Below are 23,429 nucleotides of genomic sequence, written 5' to 3'. Positions count from 1 at the left end.
GGGGTGTGTGGCCTTATGACACACTTCCGGTGATGTCAGGGTGTGTGGCATATGCTAATGAGTTATGCTAATGAGTTCCCCTAGCTCTTTTTCTACGAAACGACCCCTGCTAGAGATCAATTGTAATTGTGGGAGATCTCTAGGTGCCACCTGGAGGTTGGTAACCTTAACACTGGGGAATGCTTGGCATCCTCCTGCAGTTCACGCGGGGCAAGCAGGAGAGGCTGCAGCTCGGCCATGAGAGCACATGATTTGCAGGCAGGAGGTCCCTCATCCTCTGCTTTGGCCAGGTGACCTTTGTGAACCTTTGGAATTCTCTAGTTTTCTAGCTCGAGCTTTCTAGCTCTCCACTGCAGTGTTCCCTCTAAGCTGAGTTAGTGTGAGCTAGGTCACAGGTTTTTAGCCTCCGGCTCACACATTTTTGCCCTAGCTCAGGAGGGATGGCTCCAGAGCAAACTGATTTATGCAGGAGCCAAGTCACTCGCTCACAACTTTAATGCCAGGAGCTCACAAAGTAGAATTTTTGCTCACAGGACTCCACAGCTTAGAGGGAACATTGCGTCTCCAGCGTTTTAGCTTTGTTGTGTCCGCTGACCGCCACCAGAGGCCAGCGCACACTCCTGAGCTTGAATCCGGAGTAACAATAGGGACTAGGCTCCTGGTCCCTCCATTGGAGGACCAATGGGACCTTGGCGGGAGATTTAAACGCGCCAATGAGACCCAGGGGTGTGTCCCCTGGTTTGTATATAGTTGGCCAGCCGGCCGTTGTTTTGTAGCTTAGTATTGTGTTCCAGTAAACCATGCTGATCACTACAGTCTCGGGGTTTCATTCATGCGCCTAACCCACTACACTTTAAGCCTTCTCTGTTGAAGTCTGATAGATGTCTCACTTTTGCAAATAAACCACTAGTCCAGGCCGGAGATTCATTCAAGAAGTAAAACCTTTACTTAACTTTCAGACACAGAACAGATAACAGAGCAGTCCTGCTCTGCAGCAGATCTAGCAAGCAGTAAAGGAAGCAACAAGCAAAACAGAATCTAGAGGGAGAAACTTCTAGGCCCCAGTTAGTAACTGGGCTACTTAAGCGCCATCTATGTACTGGAGAACTTTACAAGTAAATTGACCCTTTACACACCTCTCCGTTTCTATAGTGGGTAATCCATTATATTGCTGTTGTAGGATTGCCAGGAGTGGGCAGTGACTTTGCGTGGCACGTTGACGTCCTCCGGAAGTGATGTCATCATGTTGGTGATGTCAGGGGCAACACTCTGATTTTTGGGCAAAACTCTATGGTAAAATTGGCATCCAACCATAGAGTTTGCCCAAAAAACAGAGTGTTGCCATGCAACGTCCCCAATGTGATGATGTCAGTGTGTTGGGGATGTCACACGGTGATGTTGCTGTTTGGCAGTGGGGCAGCAGGCAGAAGCCCCCCAACCCCCCCCCCCCAGGAACTGGGGAATGGCCACCCTATGCTGTTGGTATCCTAACAAAGTCAAGGCCCCTTGCTTCCTCTTAGGAGTGTGGGAGTACTCTTAGGAGTACGTGGTTCCCTCTTCCTCCTTTCCCCTCCTCACAATAACTCGGTGAGGTCGGTTAGGCTGCCAGGGTATTTTATTTATGTATCTCATTCATTTTGCCCTTGCCTTTCACCCCAGTAGGAACCCCAGGCCGCTAACCTCTTTCCCCTCTCCTCCATTTTATCCTCACAACAACCCCATGAGGTAGTTTAGGCTGAGATAATGTGACTGGCTCAAGGTCGCCCAGCGAGCCTCCATGGCACAATTAGGAATTTGCACCTGGGTCTCCCAGACGCTCGTCTGACTCTCTTAACCATTACACCACACTGGATCCCTGGTGGCAGGCTCAAGATCACCCTGAGATCTTGATGACAGTGTTTGAGGACTTGAACTCGTGTCACCCAGATCCGAGCCTGGCGCTCTAGCTATAACATAGGGTTGCCAAGTCTTTCTTACCGGCGGGGGAGCTCCCCTTTAGTCTGGGAGCTGCCGATGGACGTCACAGGAGCTGCCACCAGCACGTCACAGGAAGTGACGCACGACATAGAGCACGTTGGGGGCGTGGCCCCGATAGTCGGGGGGTGCACCCATCTGGTCCCCCCCCCGACGATCTGGGCCATGCCCCAGCTACGTGGCTGCGTCACCTCCGGTGATCCAGCTTCGGGGGGCGGAGTTCCCCCCGGGGCCCGATTCCGCTGCGGTGGAAATCGGGCCTCCAAAGCGGGTTTCCCCGCCCCCCGCCCACACTTGGCAGCCCTACTATAACACCATGCTCTTTTTCGGTAGCAGATTGCAGTAGCAAAGGAGTCTTGGGTTGCGGCAGGTGCCACACAGTAGAAGCTAGGGAGGGAAAGGACCTCAAATATTTGGACTGTTTAATTGGGCTGGCCATACGAGGGTAGCAAGCCTTCAAGTCTGCACAGAAGACTTGGTGGAGTAGCAACCCTTCATTCCATCCTCAAGTAAGACAAAACGAAACAAACAAACAAAAACCCAACTGGTGTGCTCTTTGCTTGAGTATCTGCTTTCATCAGGAAGTTCATCTTCCCCCTTTCGGTGTAAAGTTCTAAACATGCAGCTCAAATCTAATCTCTGCCCTCTTCCTCAGCTGTCAGTCTGTCATTGGCAGAAAGATGACAGATAATATTGTTAGTAACAAGGAGAGCATTAGATGAAGGCTGTGGAGGTTTCTTTCTCATTCCCTGTAGGTTTCTTTTCCGCACAGAGAAAGAAAGAGAGAGAGACATTTAAGTTGCGGCTCTCAGATCTGGGGGGGTGCATGGGTGGCAACAACAGACTGATTTGAAATATGGAAATGGAATTCCCCACACCTTTGCCATGTCCACAGGGATGCCAGGTCCCTCCTGGCCACTGGCAGAGGATGGAGGGGTAGGGTTGCCAGATCCAGGTTGGGAAACTCCTGGAGATTTGGGGATGAAGATTAGGGAGGAGAGGACTTCAATGCAGTGCTATGCCATAGACGCCACCAGGGGTCATTTCCTGCAGGAGTGCACAGGAGCGGAGCTCCAACAGTAAAGAGCTCAGGGGGCGGGCACATGCAACAAGCCCCACCCCCTGCTCCCAACAGCCCTCAGTCAGAGTAAGAAGCAGCCAGGTAAGTTGCAGAGCCCCCCCCCCCCCCCCCCCCCGCCCCCCTGGTCCAAAACAGTCTAGTGGCACCTTTAAGACCAAGTTTTATTCAGGTGCAAGCTCTCCCTCCTCTGTGAGTGTAGATCTGCGTCTGTCTCCCCCCCCCCCAATAGCTAAGAATCCAGAACAGTCCAGTGGAGCCTGAGCGGTGGGTGTTGCCTTCTGACACACTTCCGGTGATGTCAGGGGGTGTGGCATATGCAAATAAGTTACACTAATGAGTTATGCTAATGAGCTCCTGCACCTCTTTTTCTACGAAATGACCCCTGACCCCTGGAATTTATCTCCGTAGTGTGGAGATGAGCTGAAATTCCAGGGGATCCCCAGGTCTCACCTGGAGGCTGGCATCCCTAGTGACAATGTATCCTCTTGAACATCCCCACATTCTAAAGTTACTGAGGGACTTGGGAATGTTTAGTCTGGAGAAGTGGAGGCTGAGGGGGGACATGATTGCTCTCTCGAAGTATCTGAAGGGCTGTCCATTAGAGGAGGGCAGGGAGCTGTTCCTGTTGCCAGCAGAGGAGAGGACTCGCACTCATGGGCTTAAATTAAGGGCGGGAAGGCACCGGCTGGATCTTAGGGAGACCTTTTTTACAGTGAGAGTAGTTCACCAGTAGAATGGGCTGTCTAGGGAGGTGGTGAGCTCCCCCTCCCTGGCAGTCTTTAAGCACGTCTGGACAAACACTTGTCAGGGATGCTCTAGGAGAGTGGTGAACCTTTTAGAGACCGAGTGCCCAAACTGCGACCCAAATCCCACTTATTTATCGCAAAGTGCCAACACGGCAATTTAACCTGGATACTGAGGTTTTACTTTAGAAAAAACAATGCATACATTAACTTAAGATGATCCAAACCAAGTAAGGAAAGCAATCCCAAATGCTTTCATTGACTTAAAATTATTTGGCAGAGAATTCGACACTTTAATGACGGTCTGGACCTGGCTGGGGTGATGGCACGCATGCCCACAGAGAGTGCCACCTCTGGCACCCGTGCCATACGTTTGCCACCACTGCTTTAGGCTGATCCCCCACTGAGAAGACAGTTGGACTAGATGGTCTGTGTGGCCCCTTCCAACTCTGTGAGTTTCCATGATTCTGTGATCAGGGTAATGGAGTCAAATAGAGAAGATGCTCATCAAACAAAAGCCTGCTTGGTATGGTGGGCCTCGGTACCTATTTCACTGCAACCAATGAGAGATTCTCTGCAGGTCAAACCAACAAAGATGTTGGGACCTCCATGTACGAAGCAACTAGAACTTAAAAAAAAAACTGTTATCAGGTCATGGGTGCACATTGGATTGGGACCCTGTGTGAGGGAAGGGGGAGTTAAGCCTTCTGTCACACATGGTTTTCTCAACATGAAATGGCGCTGGGGAACGGACATTTGCTCCCTTGGAGCAAATGTATGTGTTCCGTATCAATACTTATACATTTCCAGTTTGGTGTAGTGGTTAAGTGCGCGGACTCTAATCTGGGAGAACCGGGTTTGATTCCCCACTCCTCCACTTGCACCTGGCTGGATGACCTTGGGCAAGCTGTAGTTCTGATAAGAGCTGTTCTTGAAAAAGAGCAGCTTCTGTCAGAGCTCTCTCAGCTCCGCCCACCTCACAGGGTGTCTGTTGTGGGGAGGGGAAGGGAAAGGAGTTTGTAAGCCGCTCTGAGACACCTTTGGGTAGTGAAGGGCAGGGTATAAATCCAATCTCCTCCTCCTCCTGCTCCTCCTTCTTCTTTCCCCAGTAGGGCAAATAATGGCTTGGATCCTGCCCCAAACTTTAAATGCTAGGAGGATTTCTATCACTGGAGCAGGACTTCACACACTCCCTCATGCTGCGCCCCCAAATGCCCCCTAAAATGCTGCTCTTTGGGCACAGGAAACCCCCCCCCCAGGAAAAGCAGGGGAGGAGTCAGAGACCTGCCATGGAAGAGGTGAACCAGCAACAATCACCCCCTTGTGGGCAGAGAAATGATTGATGGGTTCCAACCCAGAGTCTCCCGAAGGTCGTTTCAGATCAGGATAATGGTGCAGACCGTGCAGAAGGAAGATTTAAACCACCTGCTCCCTCCAGGGGTGATTCCAGGTTTTAGTGGGACCTCGGCGGAAAGTGCCCATGGTCCTCTTCCCCTCCTCTGCTTGCCACTCTGCCCGCCCGCCTGCATTCTGTTCCCCCACTATCTACCCACTCATCCTTCCCCCCGCCACTCGTACACACACTCCATTCCCGGACTTGTGCCTGCAGCTGGAATTGTGGGTGTTGGGAGGGTTCACAACAAGCACATGGGCTGCAGGGGAGGTGAGTAAATGGGAGGTGGGAGCAGTCGACCGCCCTGGAAGATCTGGGCCTTTGGAGCTGCTCTACCTCTGGGTCTACTGACCCTGGCCCGGCTTCCCTCATGCAGAACGGAGCCCCTCTGAAATTGATAATTGATATTAGACGCAATGTTCCCTCTAAGCTGAGTTAATGTGGGCTAGCTCACTGTTTTTTTTAGCCTCCAGCTCACATGTTTTTGTCTGAGCTCAGGAAGGAGGGCTCCAGAGCAAGCTGATTTATGCAGTAGCTAAATGGCTCGCTCGCAACTTTAATGCCAGTAGCTCACAAAGTGGAATTTTTGCTCATAAGACTCCACCGCTTAGAGGGAGGATTGATTGGAAGTATCCAGGAGCTCAAGGTACAAGCCTTCTAATGGTGCATCTGGCTTGGTCCTCAGAGTAAGTAGTTAACATTACGAAATTCCTGTGTATACAGCACAAGTCTTTAGGTACCACCAACCTAGCAGTTCGAAAGCAAGAAATTGCAAGTAGATAAATAGGTACCACTTCAGTGGGAAGGTAACAGCGTTCCGTGCACCTTGGTGTTTAGTCATGCCGGCCACATGACCATGGAAACGTCTTCGGACAGCACTGGCTCTTCGGTTTTGAAACAGAGATGAGCACGGCAACCCTAGAGTCGAATTCGACTGGCTTTTGAGCAAGGGAACCTTTACCTTTACCTTTTGCACGTGCTCAGCATGTCACTGAACGTTCCAGGCTAGACGAGAACATCTGGAGGAGACGCAGCTCGATTAGTAACACACCCAGACGTTACGAGCTAGACGAATCTGTATTCTGTGCCGTGTTCCATGTCAATATGCCTGTAAAAGTCGCCTGTTTGAGCCGCGCTTTACAAAGGCAACTTTGTACCCCTCTTTGCTCTGCCAGTTTTAATGGGGGAGCTGCTGTATAACTGGCATTTTTTTTCTCTTAATAGCCCACCCTACCTGGGACAGGTCATAGCAAAGAAAAAGATACATTTCTCTCATCATGGGATGATAGGTAAAGTTCTCACATTATGCCGCAGGATATGCAGCAACCTTTGGCGATGTGTCTCTGTGGAATCTCCGTCTAAAATGGGTTTGGTAACTTGTCATTGCAAACTGTCGGCTGCAGTGACCTGCCAAAATGAGATCTGAGATGAATTCAGCCCATGAACATGCACCAAGTCTTAGCATGAGGTCCACACATTGTCTACCCTCACGGGCAGTGGATTTCTACTAGGTCACAAGTAGACCGGGATCTTGACAAATGACTGCTACCCGTGAACTGTGATGTACAGGATCTAATCTGGGACCTTCTGCATGCAAAGCGGGTGCTGAGCCGTGGTTCCTCCTCTAACGTAAAAAAGGGTGGAGTACCGATGAACATCACAGTGACCTGATGCAGTCAGACATCATTGTGGAAGGATGGGAAGTGATAAGTTTCAGTGTGCCTAAAAGGGTAAATCATTCCACCCACTTATTTTTCTGCTTAAGGATAAATTTATCAAACTATAGGCTATAATTGCACAGTCAACTGTGTTTTCATACACACACACAAAACCGCCTTATGCTGAATCAGACTTTTGGTCCATCGAAATCAGTATTGTCTCCACAGACTGGCAGCTACTCCCCAGGATATCGGGCAGAGGTCTTTCACATCACCTCTTGACAAATCCTAGGGATTGAGCCCAGCAGGGGTCATTTCGTAGAAAAAGAGGTGCAGGAGCTCATTAGCATAACTCATTAGCATAGCTTATTTGCATATGCCACACACCCTGACATCACCGGAAGTGTGTCCGAAGGCAACACCCACCGCTCAGGCTCCACCTGGACTGTTTTGGATTGCTAGCTATGGGGGTGGGGGGACCTGCAGATCTGCCCTCACAGAGGAGGGAGAGCTTGTACCTGAATAAAACTTGGTCTTAAAGGTGCCACTGGACTGTTTTGGATTGCTAGCTATGGGGGGGGGGACGTGCAGATCTGTCATCACAGAGGAGGGAGAGCTTGTACCTGAAGGTGGGCCGGGGGGGCCTCTGGAACTTACCTGGCAGCTTCTTGCTCCTCGTGGCCCGACTGAGGGCTGCTGGGAGCAGGGGGCGGGGCCTGTTGCATGTGCCCACCCCCTGAGCTCCTTACTACCGGAGCTCCGCTCCTGTGTGCTCCTGCAGGAAATGACCCCTGGAGCCCGGAGATTGAACCCATATCTTATCTGATTTTAATTTATTATGTTTTCTTTTTCCTTGAAATGTTGTGAGTCCACCTTTCTCCTAAAAAAAAAAAAAGGGACTCAAGGCACATTACAATGATTTAAACATATGCCAGAAATAAACTACACAGTTAACCTGTAGATGCAACATACCTTAAAGCACAGCAGAAAAGCTTTATCTGCTAGAGGGCCCATCTGAACCACCCAGTCTTACAGTGTTGCTGATATGTCAACAGTATGAAGGACCTGCCCTGATCTGGATGGCCTAAGGTAGCCCGATTTTCGCGATTGCCATTCCCCCCAAGTCCCGAATGTCCGGTTGCCGTTGTGAGACCTCCTGCCGCTTCGAAACTGGCACCTCAGAATGCGAACGGGCCGTGTATTAAGGTCATACACCAGCTTACGTTCCTGGTTTGTTCGGTCGTGCGCACCCTCTCTCTCTCTTGCTGCTCACGATCCGTACCAGCTTCCTCCCCGGTGCCTTCCGTTTCTCCACTTTATTTAGTCTCACAATCAACATCTGCTACAAGTAACAATCTTCCCCATGTGTTTCCCATCCACCCCGTTCTCTAGTTGTGTTTTCCTGTTTCACGTGTGTCTCTCTCTGTATCCCTGCTCTCTGTGTCCCGGCTTCAGGATCGGGGAAGTGGCGGCTCGCTCGGTGCCTTCCTCGTTGGATTCCGTACCAACGGCTGGTAAAGGTCCTCGTAATCTCACTCGAGCTCGTCCCTTCCTGGGTTTCGAACCATGGTCTCCCTGGCCCCCAAATGCGGCTCCCGAACCCCGTTCCTCTGTGGGTGGTCTCGAGGAAGTCGGCGCGAGTCGCGCCAGTCCCGCCGCAGCGCCGATACGGCCGCAGCAGAACCCGCGGCGGGACACCGATCTTGTCTAATCTTGGAAGCTAAAAATGGGTCAGCTCTGGTGAGTACTTTGATGAGAGACCACTGAGGAGATCCAGGGTGCTGTGCAGAGACAAGCAATGGCAGACCACCTGGGTTCATCTCTTGCTTTGAAAACCCTAGAGGGTTGCCATCCATGCACTGAATGCAAGCTTTTCTTAGATTTTCCCCATTCCTGCAGTCCTTTCTGGTCCACAGAAAGGTCATCCTTGGAGCTGTAGCACCCATGCCAAGGAACAGCCGTGCAAGGTCAGGGGGCTGCAGTGAGGTGGGAAAAGGGAGTGAACTCATTTCTCCTCCCACAAATGCAATTCATCTGAGGGGAAGGAGGCAATTTCATCTTCTTGGCTCTCTTTACCCCAGCCCTTGGCCTGTGTATGTATTCTTCCATGAGAGTCCCACAACCCCAGGAATGATCTTTCAAGGAGTGGAAGAGGCTGCAGCAATGGAGAAGAATGGAGGAAGCCTCCTTGCGCCTTCTGAGCATGAAGAGTTACATACAAACCCCTCATCCAGTTTGCCTGTAGGATGGCGCTCTGCAGGAGTCATTTTGTAGAAAAAGAGGTGCAGGAGCTCATTAGCATAACTCATTAGCATAACTTATTTGCATATGCCACACCCCCTGACATCACCGGAAGTGTGTCAGAAGGCAACACCCACTGCTCAGGCTCCACTCGACTGTTTTGGATTGCTAGCTATTGGGGGGGGGGGAAGTGCAGATCTGTCCTCGCAGAGGAGGGAGTGCTTGTACCTGAATAAAACTTGGTCTTCAAGGTGCCACTGGACTGTTTTGGACCGGGGGGTGGGGGGGCTCTGCAACTTACCTGGCTGCTTCTTGCTCTGACTGAGGGCTGCTGGGAGTAGGGGGTGGGGCTTGTTGCATGTGCCCGCCCCCTGGGCTCTTTACTGCCGGAGCTCCGCTCCTGTGCGCTCCTGCAGGAAATGACCCCTGGCACTCTGAGATTTCTTCTGATAAGTGAAGGTTATCCTGAGAATACACTGGCAGTCCCAAAGATCTGTGGGACCTAGGCCACGAAGGACTTTCAAGGTCATCCTAGACAAGCTCCTAATTTAATATGTGAATTGGGGCTAGCTTCAGATTCTAAACACGCTGCATCATTTGACACTAGCTAAAGCTTCCAGATCATCTTCAAGGGCTGCCCCCATGTACAGCTAGGGATTGCCCTTAGCTGGCGATCCGCGGGACTCAGAGCACCGGAGCGGGGGGATTGAAGACTTCTTGGAAGTCACTTCCTGTTTCAAAGCATACTCTTGGAATTTCAAAATCTCTATGGTACAGCTATAGAGATTTCCCCCCCCCAATTCCTAAAGCATCATGACAGCACTTCCTATTCTAAAAAGTGCTTTTAACTGCTGAATTCCCCAGTCTCTGTGTCAGAAGACTAGGATCTAGCAACACTCTTTTTGTATTTTTCATATGTGTATGTGCATGCGCCTGAGTGTGTGCACACCTGGAAGTCATAGCGACCTCTGGTGACTGACTGTGTGCCTGGAAGTCATGGGGACCTTTGGTGACTGACCCCTACTGAGGGCCTGGAGGATATTCAGAGAGGTGGCTGAATAAAGCCTGCCCCCGCCTCCTGCCTCTGGTATTCCTCGGAGGTCTCCCATCCAAGTACTTTCCAGAGTCGACCCTGCTTAGCTTCCGAGATCTGATGAGACTTGGCTTCCCTGGGCTATTCACTTCAGTGTGGATCTAGCAGCGCTCTTGAACTCTTAAGGGACTCAGCGAAAGATAATTGTACCCCGTCAAAAGTGGAAGGTGCTTACCCTCCAGGAACTCTGCCTTACCAACTAGCATCACCCCCATCTTGTCTGGATTGAACTTCAATCTGTTCTCCCTCAGTCATCTGACCGTGGATGGCAGGCAGTGGCTCGGAGCAGACACAGCAGGCTTCAGTCACTTAGACAATGCGTTTTGCAGTTGAAGGTGATCAGCGTATTGACCTAGATGTGCATGCAGCATAATCTAATGGTATGCATGTGTGCAGGGGTAAGTTTGTAGAAAAAGAGGTGCAGGAGCTCATTAGCATAATTTATGCCACACCCCCTGACATCACCGGAAGTGTGTCAGAAGGCAACACCCACCGCTCAGGCTCCACTGGACTATTTTGGATTGCTAGCTATTGGGGAGGGGGGGAACGCGCAGATCTGCCCTCACAGAGGAGGGAGAGCTTCTACCTGAAGGCGGGCTGGGGGGGCGCTCTGCAACTTACCTGGCTGCTTCTTGCTCCTCATGGCCTGACTGAGGGCTGCTGGGAGCAGGGGGTGGGGCTTGTTCCATGTGCACGCCCCCTGGGCTCCTTACTGCCGGAGCTCCGCTCCGGTGCGCTCCCGCAGGAAATGACCCCTGCGTGTGTGCACCTACACACACGCAAGCAAGCTGGCTGTTTTAAAAGAACAACTCTGCAAGTATAGCGTTGGTCTTTTGAGCGGAACAATCCTTCGCGGTCGTGGGCTCCGGCCCTTCCTGTCTCTTCCGGGTCCATGGCATCTGAGAGGGGAGCCAGGGCTGGCGAGCATTAGGAGCCGTTTGCCGGTTGTGTTTATTGCCTCTGCATAATTTATGTGCTGGAGGATCTTTGGACTGTCATTCATCTCTGCCAGAAGCTGGCACGGTGGGCTCTGGAGGACTGAGCTGTAAATTGGATGGCCTGTTTGCGCTGAGAGATCGGCAGAGTCCTCGGGTCAGCAGGGGGATTGAATGGCATGAAAAAAGGGAACTTGTTTGCTTGCCAAGCCGTGGGGGGGCGGTGGCTTGGCAGGCCTTTCCCTAGCAGTCTCTGAGCCTGGCCAAATCATGGCGCTGTCAGTCAATGGGCAAGGGAGCCAGAGCATATTTGTGTGCGCACACAGAGTCTCTCTCCCTCCCTCCCTCTCTCTTTCTCTCATTCTCTCTCTTTTAATCGGCTTGGCAGCCGTTCCGATTCCATAATGGAGACCAGTCGGTCCCGGTCCTTTGCCATATGCTTAGCTCTAGAGACAAGGTGCTGCTGGGTATAGCAGTAAATGATTTGATGGAGGAATTAAGTGGACCTTGAAATTAGAACTGGACTGTCAGAAGAGGCAGGAAGGCATAATACTTTGGCAACGGGCGTAATGGGTCCTGGGGAGGAGATGTTGGAAGCGCGCTCTGCAGAGTTACTGCAGTGCAGGGAAACATTTGCACGGGAAAATTCAGATTGTGTTGATTACCTTCACAGTGAGAAGTAATGAGTTATGGGGTGGGTGAGCGGCGGCACATGGAGCAGAAGCATAATGCAGGACAGGCAAGAAGTACTGTTATTCCTGTCCAGACATGCCACCAACCTTCAGTATCTATGTCATAAGGAAAAGGTAAAAGTTTCCCTTGCTCGAGATCTAGTCGAATCCGAGTCTAGGGGGCAGTGCTCATCTCCGTTTCAAAGCCGAAGAGCCAGCGCTGTCCGAAGAGGTTTCCGTGGTCATGTGGCCGTCATGACTAAACACCAAGGTGCACGGAATGCTGTTACCTTCCCGCCGAAGCGGTACCTATTTATCTACTTGCAATTTCTTGCTTTCAAACTGCTAGGTTGGCAGGAGCTGGAACTAGAGACGGGAGCTTACTCTGTCATGCAGCACTCGGGTCTCAAACTGCTGAACTACAGACCTTCTGTGCTTGCTACCCAGGGGTTCTTTGGAAACTGATACCCAGACTGGTGGATCATTGTACTGATTTAGAATATTTTTACCCAGCATTGCCAATTGGGGATCCCCGAGGAGGTTTAACGGTGAGAAATGAATGAGTCCTGCAACAGCATAAGAAAGTTGCCTTTAATCCATTCAAACAATAACATCCTCAAAGTAAAACAAGCCAACAGAAGTAAAAAATTTAAAACTTATTTTTCATTTTAATATTTATCTCCCGCTTTGATCTCCACAGGGAACCCAAAGCGATGTACAATACAAATAAAAAAAACAATAGAAACAAGCAGAAGATGTGGAGGAGGGGAACGATTAGAAGTATACAGGGCAGGGCTTCCACCCTCTCTCTTTTTAAATAGTACAACAGAACAAGTAGCATAATACCCGGAAGCAGAGGGAGGTTTGGTAGAAAAAGCCCAGCAGGAACTCATTAGCATAATAGGCCACACCCAACAGCAGAAACTCATTAGCATATTAGGCCACACCCCGACAGCACAGCTCATTAGCATCTTAGGCCACACCCCCATGCCTTCCCTTGGCTTGCCCGAGCGCCCCGTGGCTGCAGGGAGCCTGGACAAGCCCCCCCTTGAAGGGAAGGGAAGGCAGTTTAAACTGCCTTCCCCTGGCTTGCCCCGGGCAAACCAGCCCTTGGACAGGTCAGGGAAGGCACGGGGAGGCATTTAAATGCCTCCCCGATCCTTCCAGGGGCCCCCCTGGTCCGCCCACCTCAGAGTTGCTGGGGGGGGGTTGCTCTCCAGGCCTTCCCTCTGTAGCCATGCATGCAGAGGTTTTGGCTGTAGTGGCCGTGGCCAACTCTGAAACCAGCTGGAACTCCGTTCCTGTGCGTTCCTTCCCCAAAATAGCCCTGCCCGGAAGTGACATCATGTCACTGCCATACTGCTGCCATGCTGCTCTAGGATTTGGACAAAACTCTGTGGCTTCACCTTCCAGGTGTTTGCTGGATAATAATAATCATTATTATCATATGGCATTGTGTGTAGAATAGCCAAAAGATCCTAAGATTATCTGGCAGCCAGAAGTTCTAGCTCTTTTAGCTGTATGTATCCTTAGGTGGCAAGCTAGACTTGCTTTTAAGCCAAGAGACGTTTCAGAGGTCGCTTGCCATCGCCTGCCTCTGTGTTGCAGCCCTGGTATTCCTTGGAGGTCGCCCGTCCCAATGCTAGCCAGGACTGACTTTGTTTAGCTTCCCGAGATCTGATGGGATCGGGCTAGCCTGGGCTATCCATGGCAGGCTGTTTGTTGGAAGTGCGATGCTTTCCAAAAAATTTTGCCCTCATGACCCTGTCGAGGATCAGCAGGCAACAAGGAGGGAGGCTTGGGAGGACCTGGTCTCCCTTGCTGTGGTTGTCACTGTGTCTAGGTTCAAGCTGGCTGCCAGAGCCCCAGGAGCCACTTGACTCAGCTAACATCTTGCCTAGAAGGAGAAGAAAATAATTCAGGAAAAGTTAGGAACGATAGAAGGCTGTTTTCTATTTTTAATAGGGTCGGTGGTAAATGGGATGATCGCCATGGCCGGCTTATTCATAGCCCAGCAAGAATTCCAGATCGCTTGGCAACACCTGGCTCCAGTCCTCTCTGTCCAGCACATTTCTATCCCACCCTCCCTTCTGATTTCTCCAGGGGGTGCAGAGGGTTCTGTGTTCCTTATTTCACTTGTTCCTTATTATCTCCACAACGGCCCTGTGGGGTACGTTATGCTACTTACATCCTGATTGTCCACTCAACTCCTCCCTCCCTCCCCCCTCCCTCCCTCCCTCCCTTCCCATCCATCACCCCCCTTTTCTTTCAGAATGCATTTCTCCCGCTTTCCTGATCTACCTGTAATTTATTCAAAGGGCTTCATTTCCTTTGTTCTCAATAATACATACTCACTCATGGTGTCTCAGTCTTTTAAGATATGGTCATTAGTGAGTGTTAAAAAGAGCAATGGGTCATAATTTTTTTAAGAATGCCCATCAGGGAACAAATTCCAGGCAACAGGAATCCTGTCCTAAGAGTCGGGTGCGAACATTCTCTCTTTCAGCTTCCTACTGGCTTTGTGGGGAACCTCCGGGGCCCCTTCCTCCTGCCTGCTCCTTTGCTGGCAACGGCTTGTTTATGCGCACTTTGCCTCGAGGCGCACTTTGCTCCCGGCTTCTCTGGCTTCTCTTTTCCTTGGGTTTCAAGAAATGTTTCCCGTTTACTCACCATTCTGACAGCCTCTGGTTCCCTTTCATTCACCCTGTTCCCCTTTCTTGTTGGAAGGGTTGAGCCACCTGGGCCTTGTGAGAGGATTTCCAAGAAAAGCTGGTTGTTGTTTTTTGAATGGGGGGGGACCCTCGCATAACATAAGAAGACCGCTCCTCTTGTATGACCACTTGCTTGCTCGCCTCCTGCTTCTGGACCCCTGGAGGATGGACGTGTCTCTTCAAGAGTTCGATCCAGCAGACTCTGTGAACGTGCATTTAGTGCATTTAGTAAAGGTTCAGAGGTAGTTTAACTCTTGGTAGCATCTGGAAGGACATTTCCCAGGCTGCACTTGGGTTTCAGTATTGTGTAATGGTTAAGAGTGTTGGAGGAAGATCTGGGAGACCCAGGTTCAAATCCCTACTGTGCCACGGTGACACTCATCCAGTCATTCTCTTACCTAACCTACCTCACAGGATTGTCGTTGTGACAATAAAATGGAGGAGAACTGAGGATTTAAGCCAGAGGTGTCAAACTCATTTCAAAAGTTCAAAAGTTTATTACAGTCATAAGACCAGTCATAATAAATACAGATAAAAAGGACAATTTAAAATGAATGAATACATAAAAGATACGGGGATATATGTGTAAAAGACACACTCATTTCCCCGGAACTGACGTTTCCTTCGTCAAGTGATACCGCTTTTTGAGTCGAACTCATTTGTTATGCTCCTGCCAACCGAGCAGTTCGAAAGCAAGAAATTGCAAGTAGATAAATAGGTTCCACTTCGGTGGGAAGGTAACAGCGTTCCGTGCACCTCGGCATTTAGTCATGCCGGCCACATGACCACGGAAACGTCTTCGGACAGCGCTGGCTCTTCGGCTTGGAAACGGAGATGAGCACCGCAACCCTAGAGTTGGACTCAACTGGCTTTCGAGCAAGGGAAACCTTTACACTACCTTGCACTACAGCAATCATTTGCCACGACATTTCCCCTCACGGACAAGACCATCCAGTTGGGAATGGTGGCTATAGTGCAATGACAGCACAATATCCAGTGCTGTGTGGTTGGATGCAGCAAATGAGTTGGATTGGATTGTTGGTGGGGCTCCCCCCCCCCCCGGGGGCCGATCCCCTGGCGGCGAGGAATGGGCCTCTGGGGCGGGGGTTTCCCCGCCCCCCAGGGGGACTTGGCAAGCCTATTCTGCTGTCATTGATAGAACAGCAGAGGGAGGGCTGGAAACAATCTGGATGAAGCTCTTGAAGATCTTTAAAGGCCATTTTGGGTCCCTTTCCCCCATGCAAGAGTTAAAGATTTGTTTCTATTCTTATAATGTCTTCTGAAGGAATTTGAACATGTGATACTGCATCTGAACATATGGCTAAATTCAACAATTTCATATGCTAACAAAGTTACAAATGGTGGGGTTTAGGCTGTTAATACAGGAAAAGTAAGTGATTTAAATACTGTGTGTGAGAGAGAGAGTGTGTGTAAAGTGCTGTCCAAGGTTTAGCAACATTCAGACGTATTTTTTTCAGAGAAGTATTTTTATGGCCTCAACATTCTTGGAGATTTGCCATTACTGTGCTTTGACTAACTGCATGCCCCACGAATCCAACCGTTCTTTTGTTTTGTCTCTCTATCTATTTAATATATTTACACACCCACATCTCTCCCACGCACCCTTTATTTATTTATTTTATTTATTTATAGTCATTCATACCCCGCCCTCCTCGCAAAGCAGGCTGAGGGCGGCTTCCAACAACAAACACAACAGTACAGAATAAAAACATTAATAATACAGAATTAAAACACAGCGTTTCAATGAGAACATTACAAGACATCAGAATAGTGGCGGCAGTTAAAAACCAAACGAATAAAGTGCTTTCCAACAAAGTGCTTCGATGTTATTCCACATAAAGTGTTTAGATGTTATTCTGCTTGTTCTTAAGGCAGCTGCTCGATGTTAACATTACGGGCTGTGCACTAGGGCGGCGGCCCCTGGGGCCTAGGGTTGCCAAGTCTGTTTTACCTTGCGGCGGGGGGCTCCCGATCGGCGTCCCGAGTGTGCGCGCACCGCATGCACGTCAGCCAGATGTGACGTGATGACGCCGGGCATGCTGGGGGCGGGGCCACAGCCATTTGAGGGGAAAACATAGAGTTTTCCCCTCAAACATAGAGTTTTCCCCCTCAAATGGCTGTGGCCCCACCCCCAGTGTGCCCGGCGTCATCACGTCACATCCGGCTGACGTGCACGCCGGGGTGGGGTTTCCCCCGGGGCCCGATTCCGTGGCGGCGGAAATCGGGCCTCCAAAGCGGGGGATAATCCGCCCCCCAGGGGGACTTGGCAGCCCTACTGGGGCCCCTAGCCTTCCCCTCTCCAGTTGCTTAGCACTGAAATATATCTTCTGTTCCTTCCATCAAGCGCATGCAACAAGATGGCTACTTCGGGCAAAATGGCTTCCCAAGAGACAAGCAAAACAGACAGGGGTCCGATGAGTCTCCTCCCCACAATGCTGGATCTGTTGAAGCGATCTTAGCCGTAGAATGGGATAGTCCCACGTTTGGATTCACTTTCTGTCCCGGCCCAGGCTGGGCTCCCCCGAGGCAGAGGACTGACGGGGAGTCAGTGGAGACCCCAGTCCCACCCCCTGCCCTTCTACGGAGCCGCTCTGGCCGGGAAAAAGACCACAAGCAGCGGCAGGGCCCCACTTTCCCTGGCGCCTTACCTGAAGGGAGAAGGAGGAGGCCCAGTCCGGCAGCGGTGAAGTGGCGGAGCAGCAGGAAGGCGTGGCCTTGGCCTCACCACCCCCAGATGGGGGAAGGTGCTGGGCTGCTCAGGGGCAGCCTGTGGCACAGGAGCAGGGCAGCAGGGCACTGGGGCATGCTCAGCCACTGGAGCCCCCATAAAGGGGCCGGAGAACTGGTGGCCTGCCTTGCCAGCGAGGGTGGGCCTGTCAGGCCTTCACGCTAACGAGCAGCGGGGCAAGGCAGCTGAGAGGCCTGTGGAGGAGCAAGCCCGTGGTAAGGGGGCGGAGTCGGGCAGGGCAGACTTGGTGTCCCTGGATTTAGACAGGGTGGGGCTAATCTGGGGCGGCAAGGGCCAGCAAGGGAGGGGACAGTGCTGGTGGAGGGGAAGGTGATAAAAGGGAAGGACGGAGGCAGTCGGGGAGGAAGGCAGCTGCAAGGACCAGGCCGAGAAGGAAGAGAGAGCGAGAGCCCAAGGACTGGTTGGCAGAGGGGAGAAGGGCTGGTGACGTAACCCCCTTCGGCTCCCCGGTCTGAGGCTTCCCCTCCTCTTTCGCTTCAGACTCTTCCCCACCCCCAGGCTGCCTGGAACCGTACCTTGGGGTCGGGCCACCAGGGCCCTGGGTGGGAGCTCAGACTACGGTGGTGACAGGAGGACATTCAGTGATGGCCCAGGGGAGTCATGACACTTTCCTAACCACAAGGAAGAACTTTCTTCCTTCCTTCCTTCCTTCCTTTCTCTCTTTCTCTCTTTCTTTCTTTCTTTCTCTCTCTCTCTCTCTCTCTCTCTCTCTCTCTCTCTCTCTCTCTCTCTCTCTCTCTCTCTCTCTCTCTCTCTCTCTCTCTCTCTCTCTCTCTCTCTCTCTCTCTCTCTCTCTCTCTCTCTCTCTCTCTCTCTCTCTCTCTCTCTCTCTCTCTCTCTCTCTCTCTCTCTCTCTCCCTTTCTCTTTCTTTTCTTTTCTTTCTTCTCTTTATTTATTTATTTAATAAATTCAACTCGTTGGGCCACCGTTCTTTGCAAGCAGAGCTCAGGGAGGCTTAGACACAATAATAATCCAATTAAGTAACATTAACACTGCTAAAAACAATATATCACTCAGGAAATACATTGCAGTTTCTAAGATGATGAGAAATTTCTGTTCCCACCAGCCCCCTGGGTGAAGGGGGTGAGACTGGGGAGGGCTGAGTAGGAGGGTACAAGAGTGCCAACCATCACTGTCATAGAATCATGGGATCATAGAGTTGGAAGGTACCTCCATGGTCATCTAGTCCAGCCCCCCTGCACAATACAGGAAATTCACAAATACCTCCACTCCCACAGTGACCGCTGTTCCACGCCCAGAAGATGACCAAAAAAAACCCCTCCAGGATTGCTGGAGCAATCAGTATTTCCCTGGGTGTGTAAAAGAGGGCCACAAGAACTAAGCACTGAGGCAACCCTTCATGCCCTCCCTCTCATGATCTGCCTAAGTTCACAGAATCTGCATTGCTGTCAGATGGCTATCTAGCCTCTCTTTGAAAATCTCCAAAAAAGGAGAGCCCACAACTTCTCAAGGAAGCCTGTTCCACTGAGGAACAGCTCTGTCAGGAAGTTCTTCCTAATGTTTAGCCAAAAACTCTTCTGCTTTAATATCAACCTGTTGGTTTCTGTCTGACCTTCTGGGGTAACAGAAAACACCTCCGTACCATCGTCTAGATGACAGCCCTTCAAGTACTTGAAGATGGTTATCATATCACCTCTCAGTCGTCTCCTCTCCAAGCTAAACATACCCAGCTCCTTCAACCTTTCCTCATAGGACTTGGTCTCCAGACCCCTCAACATCTTCATTGCTCTCCTCTGGACACATTCCAGCTTGTCTATATCTTCCTTGCATTGTGGTACCCAAAACTGAACACAATACTCTAGGTGATGTCTAACCAAAGCAGGGTAAAGTGGTACCATCACTTCGCATGATCTGTTCACTATACTTCTTTTGATACAGCCCAATGAATCTGTATATGTTAGGGTTGCCAAGTCTGGGTTGGAAAATACCTGGAGACTTTGGGGGTGGAGCCAGGAGAGGGCGTGGTTTGGGGAGGAGAGAGGCCTCAACATAGTACAATGCCATAGAGTCCACCCTTCAAAGCATCAATTTTCTCCAGGGGAGCTAATCTCTGTCGGCTGGGGATCAGTTGTAAAAGCGGGAGATCCCCAGGCCCCACCTGGAGGCTGGCAACACTAGTATATGTTGATACAGCCCATGAGCCCAGTGTCCACAGGGAAGGCCTGGTGGAATATCTCTGCCTTGCAGGCTCTGTAGAAAAGTAATAGATTCCGTAAGGCATAGATATTTACTACACGGATTTACTACAATTCCGCAGGGCCTGCAAGATGGAGCTCTTCCACCAAGCATTTGATTGAGGCACTGCATTTAATAGTGCAACATTGACCAAGGAACCTGTGCCCTGCAATACATTCTTGGCTGCCTGTTCCTGTGGAAGTGTTTAACATCTACGTCCATGTTAGTGAATAAATATGGCGCCAGATGCCAGCCTTACATCTATTGCTGTCTAGATTCCATTGTGATTGTTAAGGCTGGCTGGCGGACATTTATTTTGCCATCATGTAATTGTAGCACCTTACAAACTGTTTTTTATGATTTTAATTTGTTTTACTGTTTTAATCTTGTATGGTACCATTGAGTCTGCAACCTGCCCTGAACCTGCTTTGGTGGGGAGGGTGGGGTATAAATCAAATAAATAAATACATACATAATCCCTTCTCTGGCAGAGAGTTCCACCAGGCAGGGGCCAAGGCTGAGAAGGCCTTGGTCCTAGTAGAGGACAACTGGACCCCTCTCAGGCCGGGGACGACAAGCAGGTTCTTATTGCTAGAGCGTAATGCTCTTCCGGGTACATATTGAGAAAGAGAGTCCCAAAGGTATGTGGGTAGAACTCACCAGCCTTTGGGATGAGGATTTGTCGACATAGAAAGCTTTGTGTTATGCTTTTGTTTGGGACATCTCTTTTTTTTTTCATCTATGCTAATTGGGACTTTCCTTTCCATTGCAGTGTGACAGTGACAGTGATCAAGAAGAGAAGGTAGGACTGACTTCCTGTTTCCTTTTTTCTTGTCCTTTCTCGTATGTTTGGGACTTGATCAGAGTCTCTTCCCACTCTTTGAGATGATCCGTGGCCTTAGGACCTGTCCACATGTCCCAGAAAGAGGTGATGGAAACCTCAGGTGGTAGAATAGGAATCTACTGCTTCATATGGCAAGTGCCAAATATTCTCCTAAATTAAAAAAAATGCTCTGCAAGTATAGAACTAGCTCAGCAGGGAGTGGAATGGGCTACAACCTTTCACTATGGCTGTTCTAGTTTTTGTAAAAACTTGCAGGGAGTTTTTATCTGTATTTTTAACACGTCTGATCATTTGATATCGGTGTCCATACATGTAGCCTGCCATCTCAGTATTTTACCATTTGATTCCTGTGTTTGGCAGAAATACATTCATAAGGAACTGTTTATGCTATCACTTCTTTAGGCCATATTTTACATGGGGTAACTTCACAAAAGCAGCTTTGTTCCACTGTCTGCTCTGATAAAACACTAAAGCTATGTTCTTGTCACTGACATTTTCTTAACAGTTTACACTATTCAAGGGACTTGGGGTAGGTAATGGTAAAATAAAAGACACTTCGTTTATTACAGAATGTGGACAATGTGTCAAATTCTTGCACTATGCCATCTCTAAAATGTTGGGGTGTGAGCCCAACATTGTATGCCATCTCTAAAATGTTGGGGTGTGAGCCCAACATTTCAGAAAACAACCTTTAGAAGAGGTTGTCTGAAATAAAGAGCTCAAACTCTATTGTAATATTCAAGGTAATGGATTTCCATAGCAAGTTTAGCCTTCTCAGAATTTGTCTACCTGTATATATCCTAGAACAAAGGTATTGTTTATCTGACCATCTCAGGCCTTGGCCACCCTTTTTATAGAGAAGAATATCATCTTAAATCACTTCTCCAACCTGAAACACTTGTGGGGTAATTCTGTAACTGATACCTGGTAACGTCTGGAATGGAGTTTTACTCAGAAACCTGTAGTAATATGAAGAGTGTGTCTGCATGCTTGGGAATGTGTATAATGCTGAATTAAATCCATGTTTCTTCCCAACACTGGGATTAGATACGCTTTACGAGTATGTTTTGTTCTCACCATGGTTCTCAGCAGATAACTGTCAGGTTCTGGGTATATCAGCGGCTTTGTGCATTCTACACCTAGCCTACCACCATTACATGTGATATTCTTCTTTGCATCATCCCTTTACCCAATGTTCTACACAGAAGACACACTCTTTGGTTGGCTAGCAGGCAGATTACATTTCTACCACATCTTCCTACTCATTATGGAGGAGTTCCTCACTAGGGATCACTTCCAACATGAGTGGTTGTGAGCTACAGATACCAGAACAATAACCCCAGGAAAGCAAGATTGTGTGTACATAAAATACAATATGCCATATGGATAATTATTGTGGCTTACTGTCAAAACTTTATGGTGGCCCAGAAGAAAGATTTCTCCCAGATTTCTCCCTCAGCTTGGAGTACCAATATAACATTGTGAGTATTCTTGCAAAATACTTATACCACTGTGTTCACTGCTATTTTGAATGCTGGCTTCAATCTTCAAGTAATGTTTTAATGTGACTGAATGAATTTTGACACCCAATAGAAGGGTAAGGAAGTTATTTTCTTTTGAAGTCTTTCTCTATGTGGAACTACTTTTCAAACCATTATTTTTCCATCCTGGGATATATTGGTGCCATACAATATACACACTGATACGGTAGAACCAAAAAGCTCCAATACAGTTATCACTTTGATGTTCTCTCACATCTATAAATGGCTGTAATGGATTCAAAACATTCATGGTATGCCAGATGTTAATTTCCATGAGAACATTTCTTGATATAATAATCCTTTCAACGTAAACAACATCCCTTGATCATCTTTGAATAGGAAGTTCAGCTTTTGGTATTAAATGTGTTATCTATAGTTCATGACAACCACTATTTCTTTGTTGATAAACAATTATGTATTGTGATAAAGTTGCCTTCTTGACTCAGCAAAACACAATCAGGGTACTTTTGGCCAAGCCTCCAAGTTACATGTGATCAAATTGTTCTATAATAGCCTTTGAAAAAATAGTTCCCGGTAAGAATTTTGTGCATAACAAAGTATTATAAGATGCATCTAATTCTGAACTCAGTCTGGGGGTGATTTCTCACTAGAGCTGCCACGCAGCGCAGCGCTGTTTGCCCCAACAGAGACATGTCAATTTCACACCCGAGGCTGCGGGGCTGCATTTGACCCGCGGCTTCGCCCGATTTCCTCCCCAGTTTCATGATCCTCAAAAACCAGGATCATGAAACTGCGAAGGAAATGGGGCGAAGCCTAGAGTCAAAATGCAGCCCTGGAGCTTCGGGTGTGAAATTGACATGTTTGTGTCGGGGCATACGGGCGGCTGTGCTGCGAGGCACCTCTAGTGAGAAATCGCCCACAGGCTGCAGAGGTGTGTAGGAAGGAAAGAAGAGAACAAAGAAAGGGGAGGAGCTGCGGGAACTTCAAGAGGATGGAAAGCAGAGATGGCATACAGACAATTAAGAGGGTATGAGTTCCCCCCTGAGCTCTTGTGGCCTCCCCAATTGCATATGACAACATGATGAACTTGCATTATCCACCTAAAATTAACACAATGCAGTTGTGGGGGGGAACTGGGGTTAATGAGCCAGGAGAGTCATTGTCAGAGTTCTTTTGCTTTCCTGGCAAGCCATCAGAGGCTGCCGATAAGAAGGCTCCTTGGCCGCGCTGTGTTTCCATTGGTTTCCCTTGACTTGGTTTGTCTCGAAAGGCTTCCAGATCAGGACTGGGCTTTGTCTGTGCACCGAAGATCTGGGGATTTGGAATGTAAGAGGGATTTGAACAGCAGAGGGGAATTTTGAGTTAGTGGGGAGCACAAATGCATTGGTTGTTCTTCAGGCTTCTGCTTTGTGTCTGTGTACGCATCCTGACTGTAACAGTGGTGCCCTTAGGTTCTTGGCAGGCAGTTCAAAAGTTGATTCTGGGAGAGAATGTTCTATCCAACTCTGATGAGGCTGAGGGCTGAAGGAGACTCTCTTTCAGTTCTCACCAAATCAAACTACATCCACAAGATCAAGCAAGCAGCAAAGACCACAGCTACTACTGGGCAGATCTCC

At 49.4% G+C, this 23,429-nt stretch overlaps 1 protein-coding gene across 1 annotated transcript in view; it reads left to right on the top strand.

The window, feature by feature from the left end:
• AUTS2 (autism susceptibility candidate 2) overlaps window positions 1-23,429 on the top strand; it is a 903,433-nt gene that overhangs the window by 464,363 nt on the left and 415,641 nt on the right. The window contains exon 4 of the mRNA XM_015418389.1: window positions 20,240-20,269. Coding sequence (XP_015273875.1) covers window positions 20,240-20,269 — 30 coding nt within the window. The remainder of the gene's footprint in view (window positions 1-20,239; window positions 20,270-23,429) is intronic.

This window comes from Gekko japonicus, unplaced genomic scaffold (assembly GCF_001447785.1).
Source record: "Gekko japonicus isolate JY-2015 unplaced genomic scaffold, Gekko_japonicus_V1.1 scaffold89, whole genome shotgun sequence".
NCBI classification, from domain to species: domain Eukaryota; kingdom Metazoa; phylum Chordata; class Lepidosauria; order Squamata; family Gekkonidae; genus Gekko; species Gekko japonicus.
The sequence above is the reverse complement of the archived record's forward strand: the minus strand, read 5'-3'. Positions and strand labels throughout refer to the sequence as shown.